This window comes from Bemisia tabaci, chromosome 9, assembly GCF_918797505.1.
Source record: "Bemisia tabaci chromosome 9, PGI_BMITA_v3".
Classification (NCBI taxonomy): domain Eukaryota; kingdom Metazoa; phylum Arthropoda; class Insecta; order Hemiptera; family Aleyrodidae; genus Bemisia; species Bemisia tabaci.
In genome coordinates this window covers 9,096,090-9,113,289 of record NC_092801.1, presented here as the reverse complement: position 1 = coordinate 9,113,289, position 17,200 = coordinate 9,096,090, and the positions used below count along the sequence as shown (strand labels likewise).

General features: G+C 40.2%; 1 protein-coding gene across 9 annotated transcripts in view; it reads right to left on the bottom strand.

The window, feature by feature from the left end:
• Positions 1-17,200, bottom strand: part of LOC109030939 (uncharacterized) — an 88,680-nt gene that overhangs the window by 70,799 nt on the left and 681 nt on the right. For 4 of the 9 annotated variants that reach the window (XM_072304183.1, XM_072304184.1, XM_072304175.1 and 1 more), the window contains exon 2: positions 16,325-16,593. Coding sequence is in view for 5 of the 9 variants with exons in the window: in XM_072304174.1 (XP_072160275.1) it covers positions 7,344-7,488; positions 16,325-16,398 (219 nt within the window). In the remaining 4 variants the exon portion in view is untranslated. Of the gene's footprint in view, positions 1-7,343; positions 7,489-13,012; positions 16,594-17,200 lie in introns of all 9 variants that reach the window. The other 5 variants (XM_072304174.1, XM_072304173.1, XM_072304188.1 and 2 more) reach the window with 3 other exon arrangements.

The following is a 17,200-nucleotide window of genomic DNA, read 5'->3' as shown; positions in this document are numbered from 1 at the left end:
ATACGATTTTTGTACAAAATTTCGGCCCAATCCAAAATACGTCAAGTTTGCTCATTTTCCGGGGAAAAGTGGCTCTTCCGGGAAACTGAGAGGTGATGAGCGAAAATGAAGGACATTCACGAACTGAGCGGTTCAAAATAAATCGGAAAAGTGTCATTTTGCTTGTGAGAAAAAATGTATCTACATTATCTGCGAAGAGTAACAGTCGCAAAAACACCGATTATGCATGGAATATTCCTCTTTCCGATGTACTCAGATGCACTGCGTAAAATACATACTAAAAAATGAGGGCTCTGCGCCAACGTGACCCCTAAAAATCTGGATTTTCAGAGAAAGTCAGAAAGTAAGAAAAACAAATCTATTTAAATTGAAAAAAAAACTCAGACATTCCAGCACTAAAAATGATAGCTTTTTCTTTTCTTCACGATTTCATTCTTAGTGCTTTTGTCTTTCTCGAGTCACATCTACTTACTAGTCTTGTTATGAAAACATCTTGCATCTAATTTTTCACTAAATGCGCCGTGATATATAGGGAAAAAGTCAATTTGTCCCCTACAAAAACTTCAATGGCGCCTTAAAATCGGGCTTGATGCGCCACATGGCTCCTAAAACTCAAAGGTGAGTTTCGAGCACTGCTGGGTACTCTCTCGCTAACCACACTGATGGTCTTTGATACTTCGTAGAGAAGGTCGGAGTACGCCGAGCTGCGTAAACGTTACCGCAGTCAACGTTATTCGAATGCTCTGACGTCAATCTCCAAACGTACATACTCCCATCGCATGTCTCTCTCTCTCAAGTGAAAGTCGCCCCGGCATTTCCCTACATTTTTGTATCTTCTTCTGAGTATCAGTAGGTCTGTTGCACGCACGAAATACGGCCAAATAAATATACGGTTTACGGATAAAATCGCGTGAAAATGTCGTTGAAAAATCTCATTTGGACAAAAACTGGTTGAAGCTCATGAAATCCTGCACGTATAGATTTAAAGCACCACGTAATACGTTTTCTCTTTAAAACATGAAGAAAATTAAATCACAGAACGAGACGTCTTGAAATCAACTACTGAGCAAGCTATGAGCGCTAACAATCAGCATTTGTTAAATGGCAAAAATACAAATGACGCCATTTATATAATTTAACTTCCATTTGACCTGTGTTTAAGATTTCCAAGTATCCCGTTGTGTGACCGAAGAGGCATTTTTCGATGGAAAAATCGGGATTTTTTAAAATTAAGTTGAGATTTTTTTAATGATTGTTTGGTGGTAAAATCGTCATGGTCATTGACAAAAGATCAATTATTCCCAATCTTCTCGCAATTTTATATCTATAAAATCGCCTTCGATAAAATTTTTTATTTCACATTAAGTGTTTTGCACGTAGTAAGTGATACAAACTAAATGACAGGAGCAATCTCCAGGAAATCTCAGCGAAGCTAAATTTCATTTACCTGCGGAGGCTACTGACCGGTACGTTACTCCTTCATTTTCGGTCGGCACTAAGAAGTTTTGGTGACTTTCGTGGCGTTGAGCCTTCATTTCCGGTCGCTCCGGTGGAATCTAACTCGCGGTTAAAGTCTCTCCAAACGGTGCTAAGAACGCCTCACTTCGAATGTATGTTAGGTGTACGATTAGCGGTATCGACGCCTTCTGGGAAGGCGCTTCTTGTTGGCGCGGCGATCGCTCTACTTGTGCGTTCAAGTCCCCGACCATTTTTATGACAGATCAATTGCTTCGGGCCAGAATTTTTGACGATGATTTCTTTGGCCATTTTAATTGACGATATTTTGTTCCTGCACGTAAAAAAATGTCAAACCTCAATTTCTTATTCAAATTAATTTATCATTCTATTGCAACTTTTCTTGGGATACTCAGTCCAGTTAAAGTCTTATACGGACACTTTATCTTTACTTGGACATCCTACGCCGCCGATAGATACTCCTCAACTTCCTCTATGCAAAAAAGCAGGTGCGGTATTTTAATTTTTTGAACTTTTTTTCCATGTATTTCTCCTCGGCTCGGCTTTGTTACGTAACGCCGGGCTTCACCCCCCTTTCCCTCTTTTAACGCACCGTAACGCTGGCTCAAACACCCCTTCACGTATTTTTGTCACACTCTCGTTATACCTTTCATGGAATTAACCTACTTAACACCTTTAATCAATAATATTTGCTAACATTCAAAATATGTTTTAGGTGTATTTTTCTCCTTCTTTCTGAAATCTTAGAGCAAACAGTGATTGCCTTGCTTATTCGGACCGTTCGCCACTGCTCGAGCGAATTTACTGCTTCATCAAATAAATAAATGATCACAAAATGTTCTCATGAATATTGCGGAAAATATGCAAAACTAATGCGCTCACCATACTCATGAACATCATTTAACTAACAATAAAATGGACAAAAACCTATGATATTCCTTTAATTTTGCGTGATACCACATACTAATCTGGAGTTCGAATAGGTGCTCGCTTCATTTCTGCTTGTTAAGAAATTGAAGACTCCGCAAATCACCAATACATCACGATGATAACGCGATATTTTCAGCGGGTTCTTTGAATCCTAAAATATTTCGGGCTTTTTATCTCCACATATCGGAAAATGTGCGATTTTTCCAGGAATTTTGTAAAAGAAAAAAAAATAGAAATTACGCCCGTGGCAAATACGCTATGTTTCCATCGCATTCGTAAGATCATTATACTGCTGTGCTAAGGAAGAATGCCGTATGAACATTTGAGAGTTGGCAATAAATATCCTTCGGTGAAATATTAAGTTTTAAGGCAAATAATGAATATTTTTCCTTGATATTCTCAGACGCTTTTGATCAAATGAGGAACACAAGTATCTGAGAAATTGGTAGACAAATATTCAAAAATTTTCCTGAAAATTAGTGATTTGGTACGGTATAAATTTGGTAACGCCTGAAGCCTTATACGCGGCGTTTCTCCTTAGCGCGGCTTTCAAATAAAAAAGCTTTGAAATAAACTCGTATTATTTAACATTATCTTTGATTATTACGTTTAACATTATTTTGACGGACACTTTTTTATAAAAATCCCTCCAATAGCAGAAGGTGAGACGGACATTTATCATGAAGTTGTCATCTAGTAGGGATCATACGTACATTTCAAAGTAATTTGAGAGTGATTTCCTTTTTGCTTGGCAATGAGAGAGAAATAAAAAACACTTTGCCAAGAAGCTGTGAAGAAAATGTGGGGAGTTTCTCTTCTTATATTTATTCAGATTTAAGAAGAGAAACTCCCCACATTGTCCAATGTGCAACACCTTAGCAATTGGTACAGCGGAACATACTTTCTTCCATTGCGAATCTTTCAAATCGCCAAGAATACACCTTTAGAATCTTCTAGAAGTTTCATTAACACCTGAAAACATCATTTAACAGATGACTAGCTCAAAGAAGAAATGGCACCTTATTCAAGAATTCATAACCGACATTCTCAAACAAAAGCAAAGAGCCCTAAATAAAGAAAAAAATCATACGAAGACTGAAGAAATAACCAACCCACCCTCCTCCCTCGACGACATGTCAACCGACGATTCCGAGGCAAACGATGATGAATGAATCTATAGAAGTCTGAGGAGCTTCACTGTACATTTGTAATTTATAATTAAGGCGCTATAAGGGAACTCTAAAGGGGGAACTTTCATGTGGATATTCATAGGACTTCTTATATCTTAACATGTATTCTTAGGCCTTCAGCCATTATCTGTCTAATAATGGTTCCACCTTTGTTACAAAATTAATAAATATTTCGTTATCTTTAAAAAAAAAAAAGAAAGAAACTGCGAGCCTGTCTGTGAATGTCTGTCCTTCGACGCAATTAAACCACTGAGCAATGATGCGATATTAATGGATGGATACTTGTTTTTGTCTCGAAATTGCACGCAAAACATGACGAAAATTTAAAAAATTTTAAAAGGTCAACTCATAAATTTAGACCCGGAGTTTTCTTCGTTGATCGATCCGAACGTTCCACTCTCCTTAAAACCGTGGTATTCCAGAATCGAATATGAGGCTTCAATTCGAGTTAAGTGCTCTTAGCAAAAAAAGCACTTTACTTTGGCCTTTGAATTCCTAGCCAAGTTCGCACATGCAAATACTAACCGTTGAAGGAGGACGTCGCTTTTTTTAAAATCGTGATGTGCAAATTCGATTGTACAAGCTTGTGATTTTCGAGGTTTCCCTACAGTCATCTCAGTGGGAGATAGGAGGTTTTGCACTTTGATGTCCAAAAGTAAATTGAGGGGCTCAGAGGCCAATTATAAGTGCAGAGAGAAATACATGTTTGAATTTTCTAATTTATATGGATCCTCATGGCGGAAAGGAAGTTTAAACTGACTTGTCGATGCTTATAAACATTGTACCGTGAGAGCGAATTTTTCGCAAAATATAGACATTCAGAGTAAGTCATACTTGCAATAATTCATATTTCAACTTTTTCAAGAACTGTACTTATGCGCCTCGCCCTCCAAGCCCCTTAACTGGTCAGATTTGATAAGAATCAGTAAAACTACACCTTTAGTAGTAGTATGTAAGCTCCAAGGCCTCCTAAATCTGCATATCTAGTAACGCTCAGTTCCAACGTTCTACCGGGCCGATTTTTATGATTTTTACGGTTATCGACAGGCAATTGTTTCTAGATGAGCCCGCTTTATACGGATTTTGAAAATATGACCCAGGTTTTTTTATATTACGTGGTAAAATTTCGAAATCTCCCATTTAAACAATGTAAATTTTTATTTTTTGTCATAGTTAGTTTGAGTGTCCTATTGGGCCGATTTCCATAATTGTGGCGGCTATCTGCAGATGATAGTCCGTAGATGAGCCCGCTGTAATCAGATTGTGGAAATATCACCCAGATTCCTTTAAAATTGGGTATACCTAGGAGCTTAGAAAAGGGGCAGAATTTGAGGTAGGCGGAAAATTGTGAATCTTGAGCTGTTATTAGGGTAAGGTAAGTGAATCGGAGGTTGTGCTCCTTTACTACGGACTATCCAAAAGTAACCAAACGCTCCGTTCCATTCGTTTCGTTACGTAGTCGTCTTGGCCTGAAGTTGGAAATAAATTGCGGTTTTCTTATTTGATTCTTATTAGTGCAATCGCTCCCGGCCGGAGAAAGATTGGACAAATGAGAGTCGGGTATGAAAATCTTTTCATTTTTTTTGGTCGTTCTTTTGTCGAAGTGGGCCTAAGAGAGAGCGAAGCGCTCTCCGGGGGTTGGGCCGCGTAGCGGTCAGGGAGCATAGCCCCCTAGTGTTTCATACTTCCCGCAGATAGTTCATTTTTGTAAAGATGGACATTTTCGTCGTCCCCCCCCCCCCCCCAAGAAAGCAAATAAGCATCTCGTAATCGGAGATCCTACGCAGTCAAAAACCGCTGAGCCGCCGTCGAACCTTATCTTTCACGCCCGATTTACCATTCACCGTGACGCCAGGATCCACTAAATTTTCACAAAAATCGTTTTCCGTCTACTTAGCGAGTGTTTTTCCTTTCTCTAACAATGCAAATAAAAAAACCGGCGCTCCGCTTCGCTCCGCGCCGGTTTTTTGGGGGGGCTTCGCCCTCCCAAGCCCCCCCAGGACGCGCGCTTCGCGCGCGCTTTTTAGTTTGAGTGTCCATTCCAGTTGTTCTGTCTTCTTAAGCGACCCGCGCGTCCACCGCGGGAAGAGTGTATTTTCCGAAGGGGGGGGGGGATCAATCTGTAAGGGAATAAATTAATTTCTTGAGCACAAGATAGTAGTTGCGTACGTTGCCAGCGAACGCGCTGCGAAAGGTTGTGACGGTTAAATGGTGAGATTTTGTTCAAGAACAGATCATTTAACCTGACCCACTGTGCGACGAACAATTTGTCCAGAATCTTCCTTCCCCTGACCCACTGTGCGACGAAAAGTTTGTCCAAAAACTTCTCTCCCCTGACCCACTGTGCGACGATCAGCTTGTCCAAAAACTTTCTCCCCCGACCCACTGTGCGGCCCTGCTCCGGCCGGCTCCCCTCATGCCGCGCACCCCTCGCCTAAAACTTTCAAAGCTCGCCATTTTTAAACGGCTCGGCCGATTTAGCTCAAATTCAATACCAAACCAGTCCTAGGGGAGAACTACCACCCGTAAAAATTTCAGCTCAAAATATTCATTTTCGCTCGAGTTATCGAGTGGACAAGATTTGACCTCCCCCCCTTTTCGAGCCCCACCCCTCAAAATCTATTGCCTCAAATTTCAATTTTTTTTCGCAGAATAGTAGTCCTAATGAGTCTCTACAAAATGCAAAACAATTGGTCAAAATATCTTTCAACGTAAGAAAGATATAACCACTCAAAAATCGAAAAATCTTCAAAAGGCGGAAATACATTACATACATATATATACACATGAATTTGAATAGCATATATTTTCGTGATCTACGACCCGTGATCGGTGCTCTTCACAATGTCTCAGGTCTGGGTCCGACATCATGGGAGAATGCAATAGTGTATTTCCTTCGGAAAGTACACTAAAAGAGACCTCATTTGTTAAAATCGGCCGGATAGGAGAGAAGTTACAGTTCGAAATCCAAAGAGATTAACTTAACGAGATTTCTATGCACGGCAGTTCGCCTGAATCGTGGTCGTGCGTATATGCCGCATTTCAGCTTAAAATTAAAATAATTGGACGGAATCTTCAAAACTAATTTACATTCATCGTTCATGAATCAATATCCTCTCCCTTTAGCAAAAAGTACCAATTGATACAAATAGCAAAAAACAAGAAAATAGTAGGTATGTGTCCAACATTTCAGTTATTCGGCACGCTGTTTCAACATATTCATGTTGTATTTGTCTTCTTGTTTTTGTTCCACTGCGATATTCTGTAATAATGCGATTAACTTTATGAATGAAATGAAATTGCTGTCACGGTTCTAATTTTGGTCACGCAGGGACGATGATGGTATCAAATTAAACGACTTAGATATACTTTTCAAGATCTGTCCAATGATTTTTTCGAAAAAATCAAATTGAGCGTACCCTCCAAAATCGTGGGATGCAGATATTTTATGACATTAGACGAGCATAGGGTCAAAAAGCTCATCAAGACAATATTGTGAAATAATGACGATTACCATATGTTCTCGTAGAAAATCACGCACTGGTTAGGTTAGGTCAGGTAAGGTTCGATTGGATTAGATACAAAAAGTATGCGATTTTCTATTAAGATGAAGAATGGATGGACATTACTAGGGGATGTCTCTTCAAGTTAGGTTTTAGACGAGATGAGCAGGCAAGTATATCAAGAGAAGCACGGCGTCCAATATCTTGGACGCGATGCTACATAATCGTATGTAAATATACTCACTGAACTGCTGACACATGAAAATAAGACGGCCAGGTAAAACCAAACGCAAACCCGCATCCTCCCGACACACGAGTGAACCACCAAACAGAAACTGCGAGTGACTAAATTTGCGTATGTCCTGTCGATGCTCCTTGCACACAGTCGTCTCGATTACCAAAGGAAAAAAATATACTTTAAAATGACGAAAAATGGATAATATAAAAAGGAGGAGAAATGGAAAGAAAGGAATGAGTAAACCTATGAGAAAAAGTTCAATTCACATGTCATGCTTTGCTTTCATCAGTAACGCACGCAAATGTTCGAACATATTTTTTACAACATTCCCAACTTTTTCCCGAAATGTGATTGCGTGCCTGTATGCCTGAATACGCTGTACGGTGAACGGACTCGGCGTTTTCTTAAAAGTGGAAGCAAAAAGTGAATTGGCATGGTTAAAACGAGAGGTACAACGGGTTAAGTAGACTGTTTACGGAGAAAAACGCACGAAAATCACAATTAACGCACAAAAACTTTGTTAATCACAAGTGGGGCATAATTTTTTTTTCTTTTTCGTGAGCCGTCTTAAAAGTCATCGTCTCTCTGACGTAGGAGCGTATTTCGATATTTCAAAAAAATAAATCCAATAAATCCATGAAATACATCCATTCTTTCTGATCCGCCCGTACGCCAGACTGCTGAGGAAGTAAGGGTAGTAGTGCCATTTTTTTAACGGTTCCATGAAAATAAAATCGGTACCGAAATAGGGTTTTGTATGTCGTACTCTCAGCTTTCCACGAGGTACAGAAATTTAAATGTGATTTTCTAAAATGCTTTTCTGAAAAATTTGCTCCCAAAGTCCAATTTGTATGCATCAAGAAGTCAGTTTGAAATGATTTTCCGCCCTGCGGATTCGTGTAATTTCGAAATTTCGAAATTTCAAACACGTTTTCCTCAAAATAGCGATTGTTGGCGCCGATTTTCATCGTATATTTTCGCTATATTTGTCGCTACAACAAGTCGGGCTTGCAGGACAGCAGGAGGAGAAAGCTCCGAGGCAGCTGATCGGCCAATCAGAGCTGATTAGAGATTTTCCCCTACTTTCCCAGTAAGCCATTTCAGACTTCAGCTCGCGACGCTTCACTTACGCCGAGAACGCCGCCACGTTTCGTGATCTTTCGTCGCCTCAGCCGTATCTTCTCCTGCTGCTGCCTTGCTGCTGCCTTTGGAAATCGCTGCTCTTGCCGCCTTTTTTCATCGTTCTTTTCACCGCACTTTTCATCGCTCTTGGTAGAACAAGCTTGCTTATTTAGTAGTAGACGACTATTTTCCTGCTTTAGTCATGATGGTATGAATAAGAGTGTGCATGCCGCCCGACCGCACCCTTGCCCTTTGCAACCGCTCCTTTTTCCTCGTATATCCGTATTTTAGATTCCTTACATCCCCGCTTGTGAGCAGTTACCATGCTAGGCTAGATTTCTAGCATACGCGAGTGAGATGGCGCCAGGTTTCGCCCGTGACGTCGAGAGCATGCCGCTTCAGCGCCGCATGGCTGTACCAGACTGTGGACTTCGGTGAGTGCTTAGAGTGCTTATTTTCCATATTTTATAGTGCATTTTCTCTCTGTCATGTAGATTTATCCCCATTTTCTCTCTTTATGGACTGGCCGCTTTGAGTTCGACGGGTTCCATCCATGCGCTATCTATGATAGGTCGGAGCTCGTCGTTCCGAGGTTGCCAGATCGCTTCGCCCTACTCTTCTTTCCTCTGTCCTATTCCTCTCTCTATTCTATTGCTCCCCTAGCTATTGGAGACCGCAAGAGCGATAACTGTACTTATGCGCCTTGTTTTTCAAGCCCTTCAAATGAATACAACATAAAATATAATTTCCTTTCAAAGGTACGTAATATTTAGGCCACCTTTGTATCTGATCGTATTCAGGCACAAGAGAGAAGTCAATTTGCGTATATAAGAGAAAACCAAAACGCCTTCAACTACTTAGGTATGCAACACGTACATTCAAAAATAACTAAAAATTGCGTCCATCGACTATCAGCGCTTCTTACTTGTTGACAGCTGTGAAGAAAGATTCCAACGACATTGCGTTCGGTCAACACACGATCTTGATGGAAGAAATACCAGGTACAGTCTGAAGCACTGTCCGCAGCGACTTAAGTAAATGTAAGTAACACAAGTGCTGGATAAATTCAACGCCAAGTCTGGATGATATGAACAAAAGCTTAAGTTATTTGGGCTTTCAAGAGCCTAGAGTAGCATTGTTCGCACTAGTCTCTCTCCTTGTTTATAACAAACCGGTAGGAGCTAATGAAGTTCTGCAATGGTAGGCCTCTAGACAAGGTATGAATTGAAGCACCATGCAATACGTTTCCTCTTGGAAAGTGCAAGAAGAAAACGAAATCACAGAACGGGACGTCCTTAAGTCAACTCCTAAACAAGACATAAGTGCTAACAATTAGCATTAGTTGACTGGCAAAAATTTTGATGACGCCATTTGTATAATTTAACTTCCATTTGGACGTAGTTCTACCAAACAGACCTATGTGGAAGTGAGAAATATGGGGTGTGCTCGTTAGTCTCTGGCCGTAAGAGTGAATGAGAATAATAAAGCGCCAGTGACGTCAGCGGCAACGAACGAGAGCCGCCACGACGGGGAGGTCGTTGGAGGGAGTCTTTAACTCATGAGCCCTGTCCACAACGCTCTCTTGCCATGCCCGCGGCTCATGAGTTCCGCACTCAGCTGCACATAGGTCTGTTTGATAGAATGCAATATCCCGCTTTTCCAATTCTTCAAAAGGAACCACGCCCACTTTTACATTGCTTCTTATGCAGATTTCTAGAGCACACCCCACATTTCTCATCGCCACATAGGTCTGTTTGGTAGAAATACGTCCATTTGATCTCTGTTTAAATTATTTTATAGTATCTCATTCAGAAGTTTAGTTCAAAGTACCCCGTTGTGTCCCCCAAGAAGTTCTTTCGATAGAAAAATTGGGATAGTTTGAAATTAAGTTACGGTTTTTTGGCAGCATTATCAGCAAGTGAGCAATTGAATATATAGCCGGGAAAAGCGGACACAGGCAAAAACCTATTTTTTAGTAAATTGCGTCTGAAAATTTACTTTGTTTCTACAGACGAGCAAGTGATACAATCGTGCAACCTAAAGTAGCATATGTTAGAGTTTAAAAAAGTCACAACCTTAAAATGACAATGAGAACACGCGCTCCTGAAGATTTCAAAAACTGCGATTGTTAAATGCCCCCTTTTCCGGCAAACAAATTTTAGGAGCTAACAATCATGAAATATTCGGGTTGAAATCAAAGCTTCCATTACCTTCCATTACCATTACCATCTTGCCGAAATTTTTTATTTATAAAATCGCGTTTGATGAAATAGAGATAGTATTTCATATTACGTGCTTTGCACGGAGTAATCGATACAAACTGAATGACAGGAACAATCTCTAGGGAATCCCAGCAAAGCTAAATTTCATTTAACTGAAGGCTACCTTCGGGTACGGTGCCCCTTAATTTCCGGTCGGCCCTAAGAGGTTTGGTCGACTTCTATTGCGTAGAGCCTTCGTATCCGGTCGATACTGCAAGCACCCGTCGCTTTCTGGTACGTTGTCCATTCGTTTCCGATCGATACCGCACCCTCCGGTGGACTTTCGGTCCGTCAGCCCTTCATACCCGGTCGAATCTGACTCGCGGTTCAAGTTCCTCAAAACGGCGTTAAGAACGCCTTCAATTCAATGGTTCTGCACTAAATACAGCAAAGTATGTAGAAATGTATGCTAGGTGTACAATTAGTTGTATCAACGCCTTATCGAAGGCGCTTCTTGCTGACACGGCGATCGCTCTAATCGTGCGTTCAAGTTCCCGACGATTTCCACGACAGATCAGTTACTTTGAGCCAGACTTGTAGCGGCTCTGGTGCTAGCAGGCCATGGCCTAAAATGCTAAGTCGGCTCCTATTCAACGGGAAATTCGAATTTTTTGGAAGAATACCGTGGTTGGAGCCTCCTAGTCGTACTGCTTCATGGACGGATTCGTCCCCAGCGGCATTGTTGTATGTTAATGCATACAATGCTAAGTCGGTTCCTGTTCACTCGATTTTTGTGAAATACGGTATTCGGGGGTATTTTTCAACGGGAAATTCGAATTTTTGGTCAGATTTTCAAAATTTCAAAATCCAAGATGGCGGTCATGGCCTAAAATGCTAAGTCGGCTCCTATTCACTCGATTTTCATGAGACTTGGTATCCGGAGGTATTTTTCAACGGGAAATTCGAATTTTTGGTCAGATTTTCAAAATTTCAAAATCCAAGATGGCGGCCATGGCCTAAAATGCTAAGTCGGTTCCTGTTAACTCGATTTTTGTGAAATACGGTGTTCGGGGGTATTTTTCAACGGGAAATTCGAATTTTTGGTCAGATTTTCAAAATTTCAAAATCCAAGATGGCGGTCATGGCCTAAAATGCTAAGTCGGCTCCTATTCACTCGATTTTCATGAGACTTGGTATCCGGAGGTATTTTTCAACGGGAAATTCGAATTTTTGGTCAGATTTTCAAAATTTCAAAATCCAAGATGGCGGCCGTGGCCTAAAATGCTAAGTCGGTTCCTGTTAACTCGATTTTTGTGAAATACGGTGTTCGGGGTATTTTTCAACGGGAAATTCGAATTTTTGGTCAGATTTTCAAAATTTCAAAATCCAAGATGGCGGTCATGGCCTAAAATGCTAAGTCGGCTCCTATTCACTCGATTTTCATGAGACTTGGTATCCGGAGGTATTTTTCAACGGGAAATTCGAATTTTTGGTCAAATTTTGAAAATTTCAAAATCCAAGATGGCGGCCATGGCCTAAAATGCTAAGTCGGTTCCTGTTAACTCGATTTTGTGAAATACGGTGTTCGGGGGTATTTTTCAACGGGAAATTCGAATTTTTGGTCAGATTTTCAAAATTTCAAAATCCAAGATGGCGGTCGTGGCTTAAAATGCTAAGTCTGCTGATTGTGGATGAGGACAAAGATAACATATTCGCCACTATTCACCATACTTCGTTAAAAAAAAGTAAATTCGTTCTTTTAAAAGTTAATAGCTATGAGGGGCGGCTCGCGGAACGAGTCGCAAGTTCATCGCGAAGCGAGGAACTGGGGGTCCAGGGGCCCTCCCCGGCTAGGCGTAGGCTTAGCATGGCTAGTAGTTTATATATGTCTTGGATATGAGCGGCCCAGAGCCGCTCTCCAGCGGCAGTGCGCTGGAGTTACTGCTTGTTTGTAATTATCTTCTTTTCGAAAATCTAAAGTGTTCTTTTTCACTTCTCACTGCTAGAAGCAACTTGAATTGTTCAAGTCTTAAATGTTCCCTTGATTTAGACCTGCAAATAATTTTATATCGATCCCTCTCAAATTTAATTACCACTTATATTTAATTGTGATCCCGCTCTCAATGTTGTACCGTATATTTGCCTCAGTGCAATAAGTGGACCACATTCGTGTTAAGGAAGAACGCCATATAAGCCTTCAGATGTTGCCGATTTTGTTTTGATACAAGACTAATTTTTGATATCCGTGAATTGATATTCCTCTCCCAATTTTCAGGGAATGTTTTTCACAACAAGATCCAAATTTTCTGAATTTTAAAGAGAGAATATTTGCAAATTTGCCTTAAAACTTACCAGTTCATCGGAGAAAATGGGACGATTCTATGTGGCGTTTTTCCTAACTCGGGGGAGTAGAAGAGGGACATGTACGGAGGTTTCAACGCAAAACTAGGTCACTTTCAAACTCTCATCGTTTCTATGACGACAAACACAGTGGGCAGCAGAATCATCAGCTGACCGAAAAAAAATCGCCCGGGAAACACCGAAAACCGCGCAGTTTCCAGCGGAAAAAACGGGAAATCCGATTTTTCAAAGGGCGCAAGGACACCGGAGCTCGACGCGCGAAATTTCCCCAAATTTTTTCCAAACCAGGGTTACCAGGATGGCTCCACCGACACCACCGACGCGACGCCCGGATCGGCAAGATGGTCCCAATTTTGAAATACAGAACGGGCTTACGAAATGAGTTTCCTTCAATGGACCGTTAGAGAGGGTACGAATTTAAGCAATCTGATACCGTTTTCTTAACCAGAATTTCACGCAGAACACGATTCTCAATACGAAAATTACTGACTCCAACTCTTGACGAAGATACTAACGTTTTTATTTCACATTGGTTACGAGGAATTTGAACTGCCCGCTGACGAGAAACTCAAAGCTCTACGTGAGTCAAATCGCGCACTACAACGGTTTCAACAAGCTTCTCAATCGAGTAATGTTCATTTCCCACCACGTGTTATTCAAACTATAAACAACTTGCTACAGCTGAGCTAAAGCGTCAAGATTGAGGTTGCCAGATTTTTATATCGCAGAGACTGTCATAATAATGTTTCAGGCACGATGTGAAGCATCATTGAGCATTGAGTTTCCATGAGCGGGTGGTTTGAATTCCCGCATCAAGAATCATTAAATATATTTGGAAGGAGTTGATTTCGGTAATTTTCATTGTGCGCGTCGTATTCTACGTTAAATTTTAGTTAAGGAACATGTATCAGAATGCTGAAATTCGTACCTTGTCTAGTGGTCCATTTGGCGTGATACCACATGCCTACCCTGGAGCTGGAATAGTTCCTCGCTTCATTTCTGGCTGTTAAAAAGTGAGCCGAGTTCTAGCCGCAAGGGTCGGGAGGAACATGCCTACGTTTCTCTCACCTTGGCCTCTTCGTGCCAAACAGAATCCGTTTACAGCTTCAAAGTATCTTCAGCTCTCTGGCCACATCTCCGCAGTTGAAAAGAACAAGGCACCTGAATACAACTATTCGTGGTCTTCGGTTGTGCTTGATGCGTCGAGGAAGGTTGAAGGCGATTCGGATTTCACCGGTGCGCCAGCGCTACAACCATCATATATCATAGGAGACCGACCAATACACTACTACTCAAGGTCAATATTTGATAACTCCCTTGATTTTTCTTCCCTATGCAAAGTGTAGCAATAACTTATCGTTCCGAAGAGAGAATATTCCGAACGATGCAACCGTAGATCCTTGCAAATAAGACAAAGCCTTCAATTTCGAGTGATACCACAGTGCACACGATAGCTCAATAAGTTGCATCTTTCCTTCCGCATGGTTTTCGCAGGGCCCGATGAAGGGGCAAGAATTAACCAAAATTTTGATAAATGAAGCACAACGGAGGAAACCCTGAAACGATGACTGGTTGTAAGAAGTGGAAATTTCACGAAAAAACAAAGAAAATATAATTAGAATAAAAAACGGGAAAAAATAATGAATGAGAATTTAGAAAAAATTGATAGATTTTTACGGTTTGGATCTACAAAATCTTACAAAATCTTACATGATTAATAATTTCCTTAAGTAATTTAGGGATCCAAATTTAAAGATAGAACCTACAAAATTCGGTGGAATTTACAAAAAATCTTATTTCATTAACGCAATAAAGATGGAAACAAGAAAAACTATTGAAAGATAAAAATGAGTGAAATTCATCAATATATTCGATATTTTAAGTATTTACACGCATCCAAGGACGTTAAAAAATAACTTTCGTATCAACCATTCTGCCCTGCCAAGGAAAAACGCCGTATAAGCCTTCAGACGTTGCCATTTCTCCTTCAACCAAGAACGAACTTACATAGAAAATTGTGAATACTTGTTCCAAAGTTTTCAGGCAATTTTATTCGGGATTTACCCTGAAACATTTGAAAATTTCGAGGGCATCCGTCACAGTATGCACTTCGACCCTAGGACGCCTTGAATTAAAATCGCGTTTAAAAATAAGGAAAACTGTCTACCGAATTTTTCCCGAGCGAAAGTTGCGAATGACAAGACGGAAGAACCGAAATCGCAGGTGCCGAGAAAAGCTCCTGTGACATTGATTTGTTATCAATTGGAATTTTGTCATGTTGATCGATGCTGTGCAGTTATCTTGATAAGGTTGCAAGGAGAGTAAGAAATATCTCATTCCACAACTCCGACTCAAGAACACATGTGACGCAATACTAAGAATTAAGAAAATATACGAACACCACACGAAGAATAATAACACCCAAAGACGTCTCCTGCTCCTATTAAACCTTGACATCAAGAATGCATTTAACACGTTGAGCTGGAAAGATATCATAGAAACTATGTATAAAAGAAACATACCAACATACTTAATTGAAATAATGAAGTCATATCTGACAAGCAGATTTTTAATCTTCCCAGATTTCATGATAAAACTAAACTCAGGAGCAGCACAAGACGGCTGCTTATCTCCAACAATATGGCTAATGATTTTCGATGAAGTTTCGATTGAAGAAAGTGATATCCGTCATACCACTCTTAAAATTCCTTATACGTCATGTTTGTCTCTAAGGAATCAATAAGCCATTTCACTTTGTGTTCCGAGAAACCAAAGTAAGGTCCAAATTTATCATCTCCAAGGGTGGTGTAGGCTTTGAAATTCGTAAGATCAGAAAATATACTGGTTTTTGCCGTATAAATAATCCCAATGATTATACCACAATCAGGAGGGATTTTTAGACCGTCCTTGAAAAAATACATGTAAAATTGTCTCATCAAATTTTCAGCTTCTGTATACATTTCACCATAAACGGAATTCTTCCCTGCGTCAGTTTCTGATATTTGTTTTTCAATTGCATTTTGAAATAGCGCATCGTATTCATCAACAAGTATGGCTATTTTGTAATCGTTAGCTCGAAATGTCCTTATTAATTGGTCATATCCCGCTAGAACTTGCAAAAGGTCTCCGTCCCCATAGACTATGTTTTTTATGAATTGTTTTTCATCAGGCTGAAAGTGCCGAATGTAATCTGAATAATAATGAAACAATAAATCACTCATACTTTCAGTGAACTCGTTTCGAACTTCCGAAACCGTTGAGGCGATGCTACAATTTAAAAATGAAAAATGAAGAACCGCATACTTAAGCCGATGTTCCGTCCTATTTTTTTCGAACTTGATATCGTTACCAATAGTAAAATCTGCAAATAAGTCCATGGATTATTCGAATCTTGGATTTAGATTTTGGTCCTTCGTTTCTGTGGCGCTGGGTCCGAATGTCAGCCGAGATCCGAGCAAGGCGCCAAGATCTGTGGCTCATTGCACCGTAGTCTTGTCCACGATCCATTTGTTATCTCTAACCAATGTTACAAAATCAGATATTCCATATGATAGCTCCCTCTGGCGGTGAACCTAAATCGAAGAGGAACCTTTATTAGGGGTAAGTAAAGAGGTGGTATATGTGCGACGGGTATACACAGTGGGTAGTTAGAACATGTTTACGCCTTTAAAATTTTGTCAATCTTCTTTAGAAATTTTCGCACATCGCCATTTTTAGATGCAAGCAAAACATACGCTTCAAAACATAAGGACAACCCAACAATAGGATAAAAATAAGGCTTTAAGTACAGATGGTGCCAGAAGTAGTATGTAAATGTAATAAACTTGCCCATGTTGTTTTCTCAGATCAGCAACTAGTTACATATGTTCCCATTGTATTTAAGACTAATTGTTCTTCTACAGGATGTTTTCAAACTCTTCGAAGAAACTTCGGCCATGTCAAACTATTTGAGGAAATTTATCAAAAAGATCGAAAGTAAATTAAATCTTGTTTCTTGCTATTCTGGGTGTATAGAGATCTTCGACTCTCTGATCATCATTTTTTGAGGAATTTAGAACTTCTCACATTTTTTATCTCTTGATATGCATGTGTTTCCTTCTTCCTTTATATTTCTATTCGTTAGTTTAAGAATGGTGAATTTATCGAATATTCTTCTCTTTTTATTTGTTACCTGCTAAT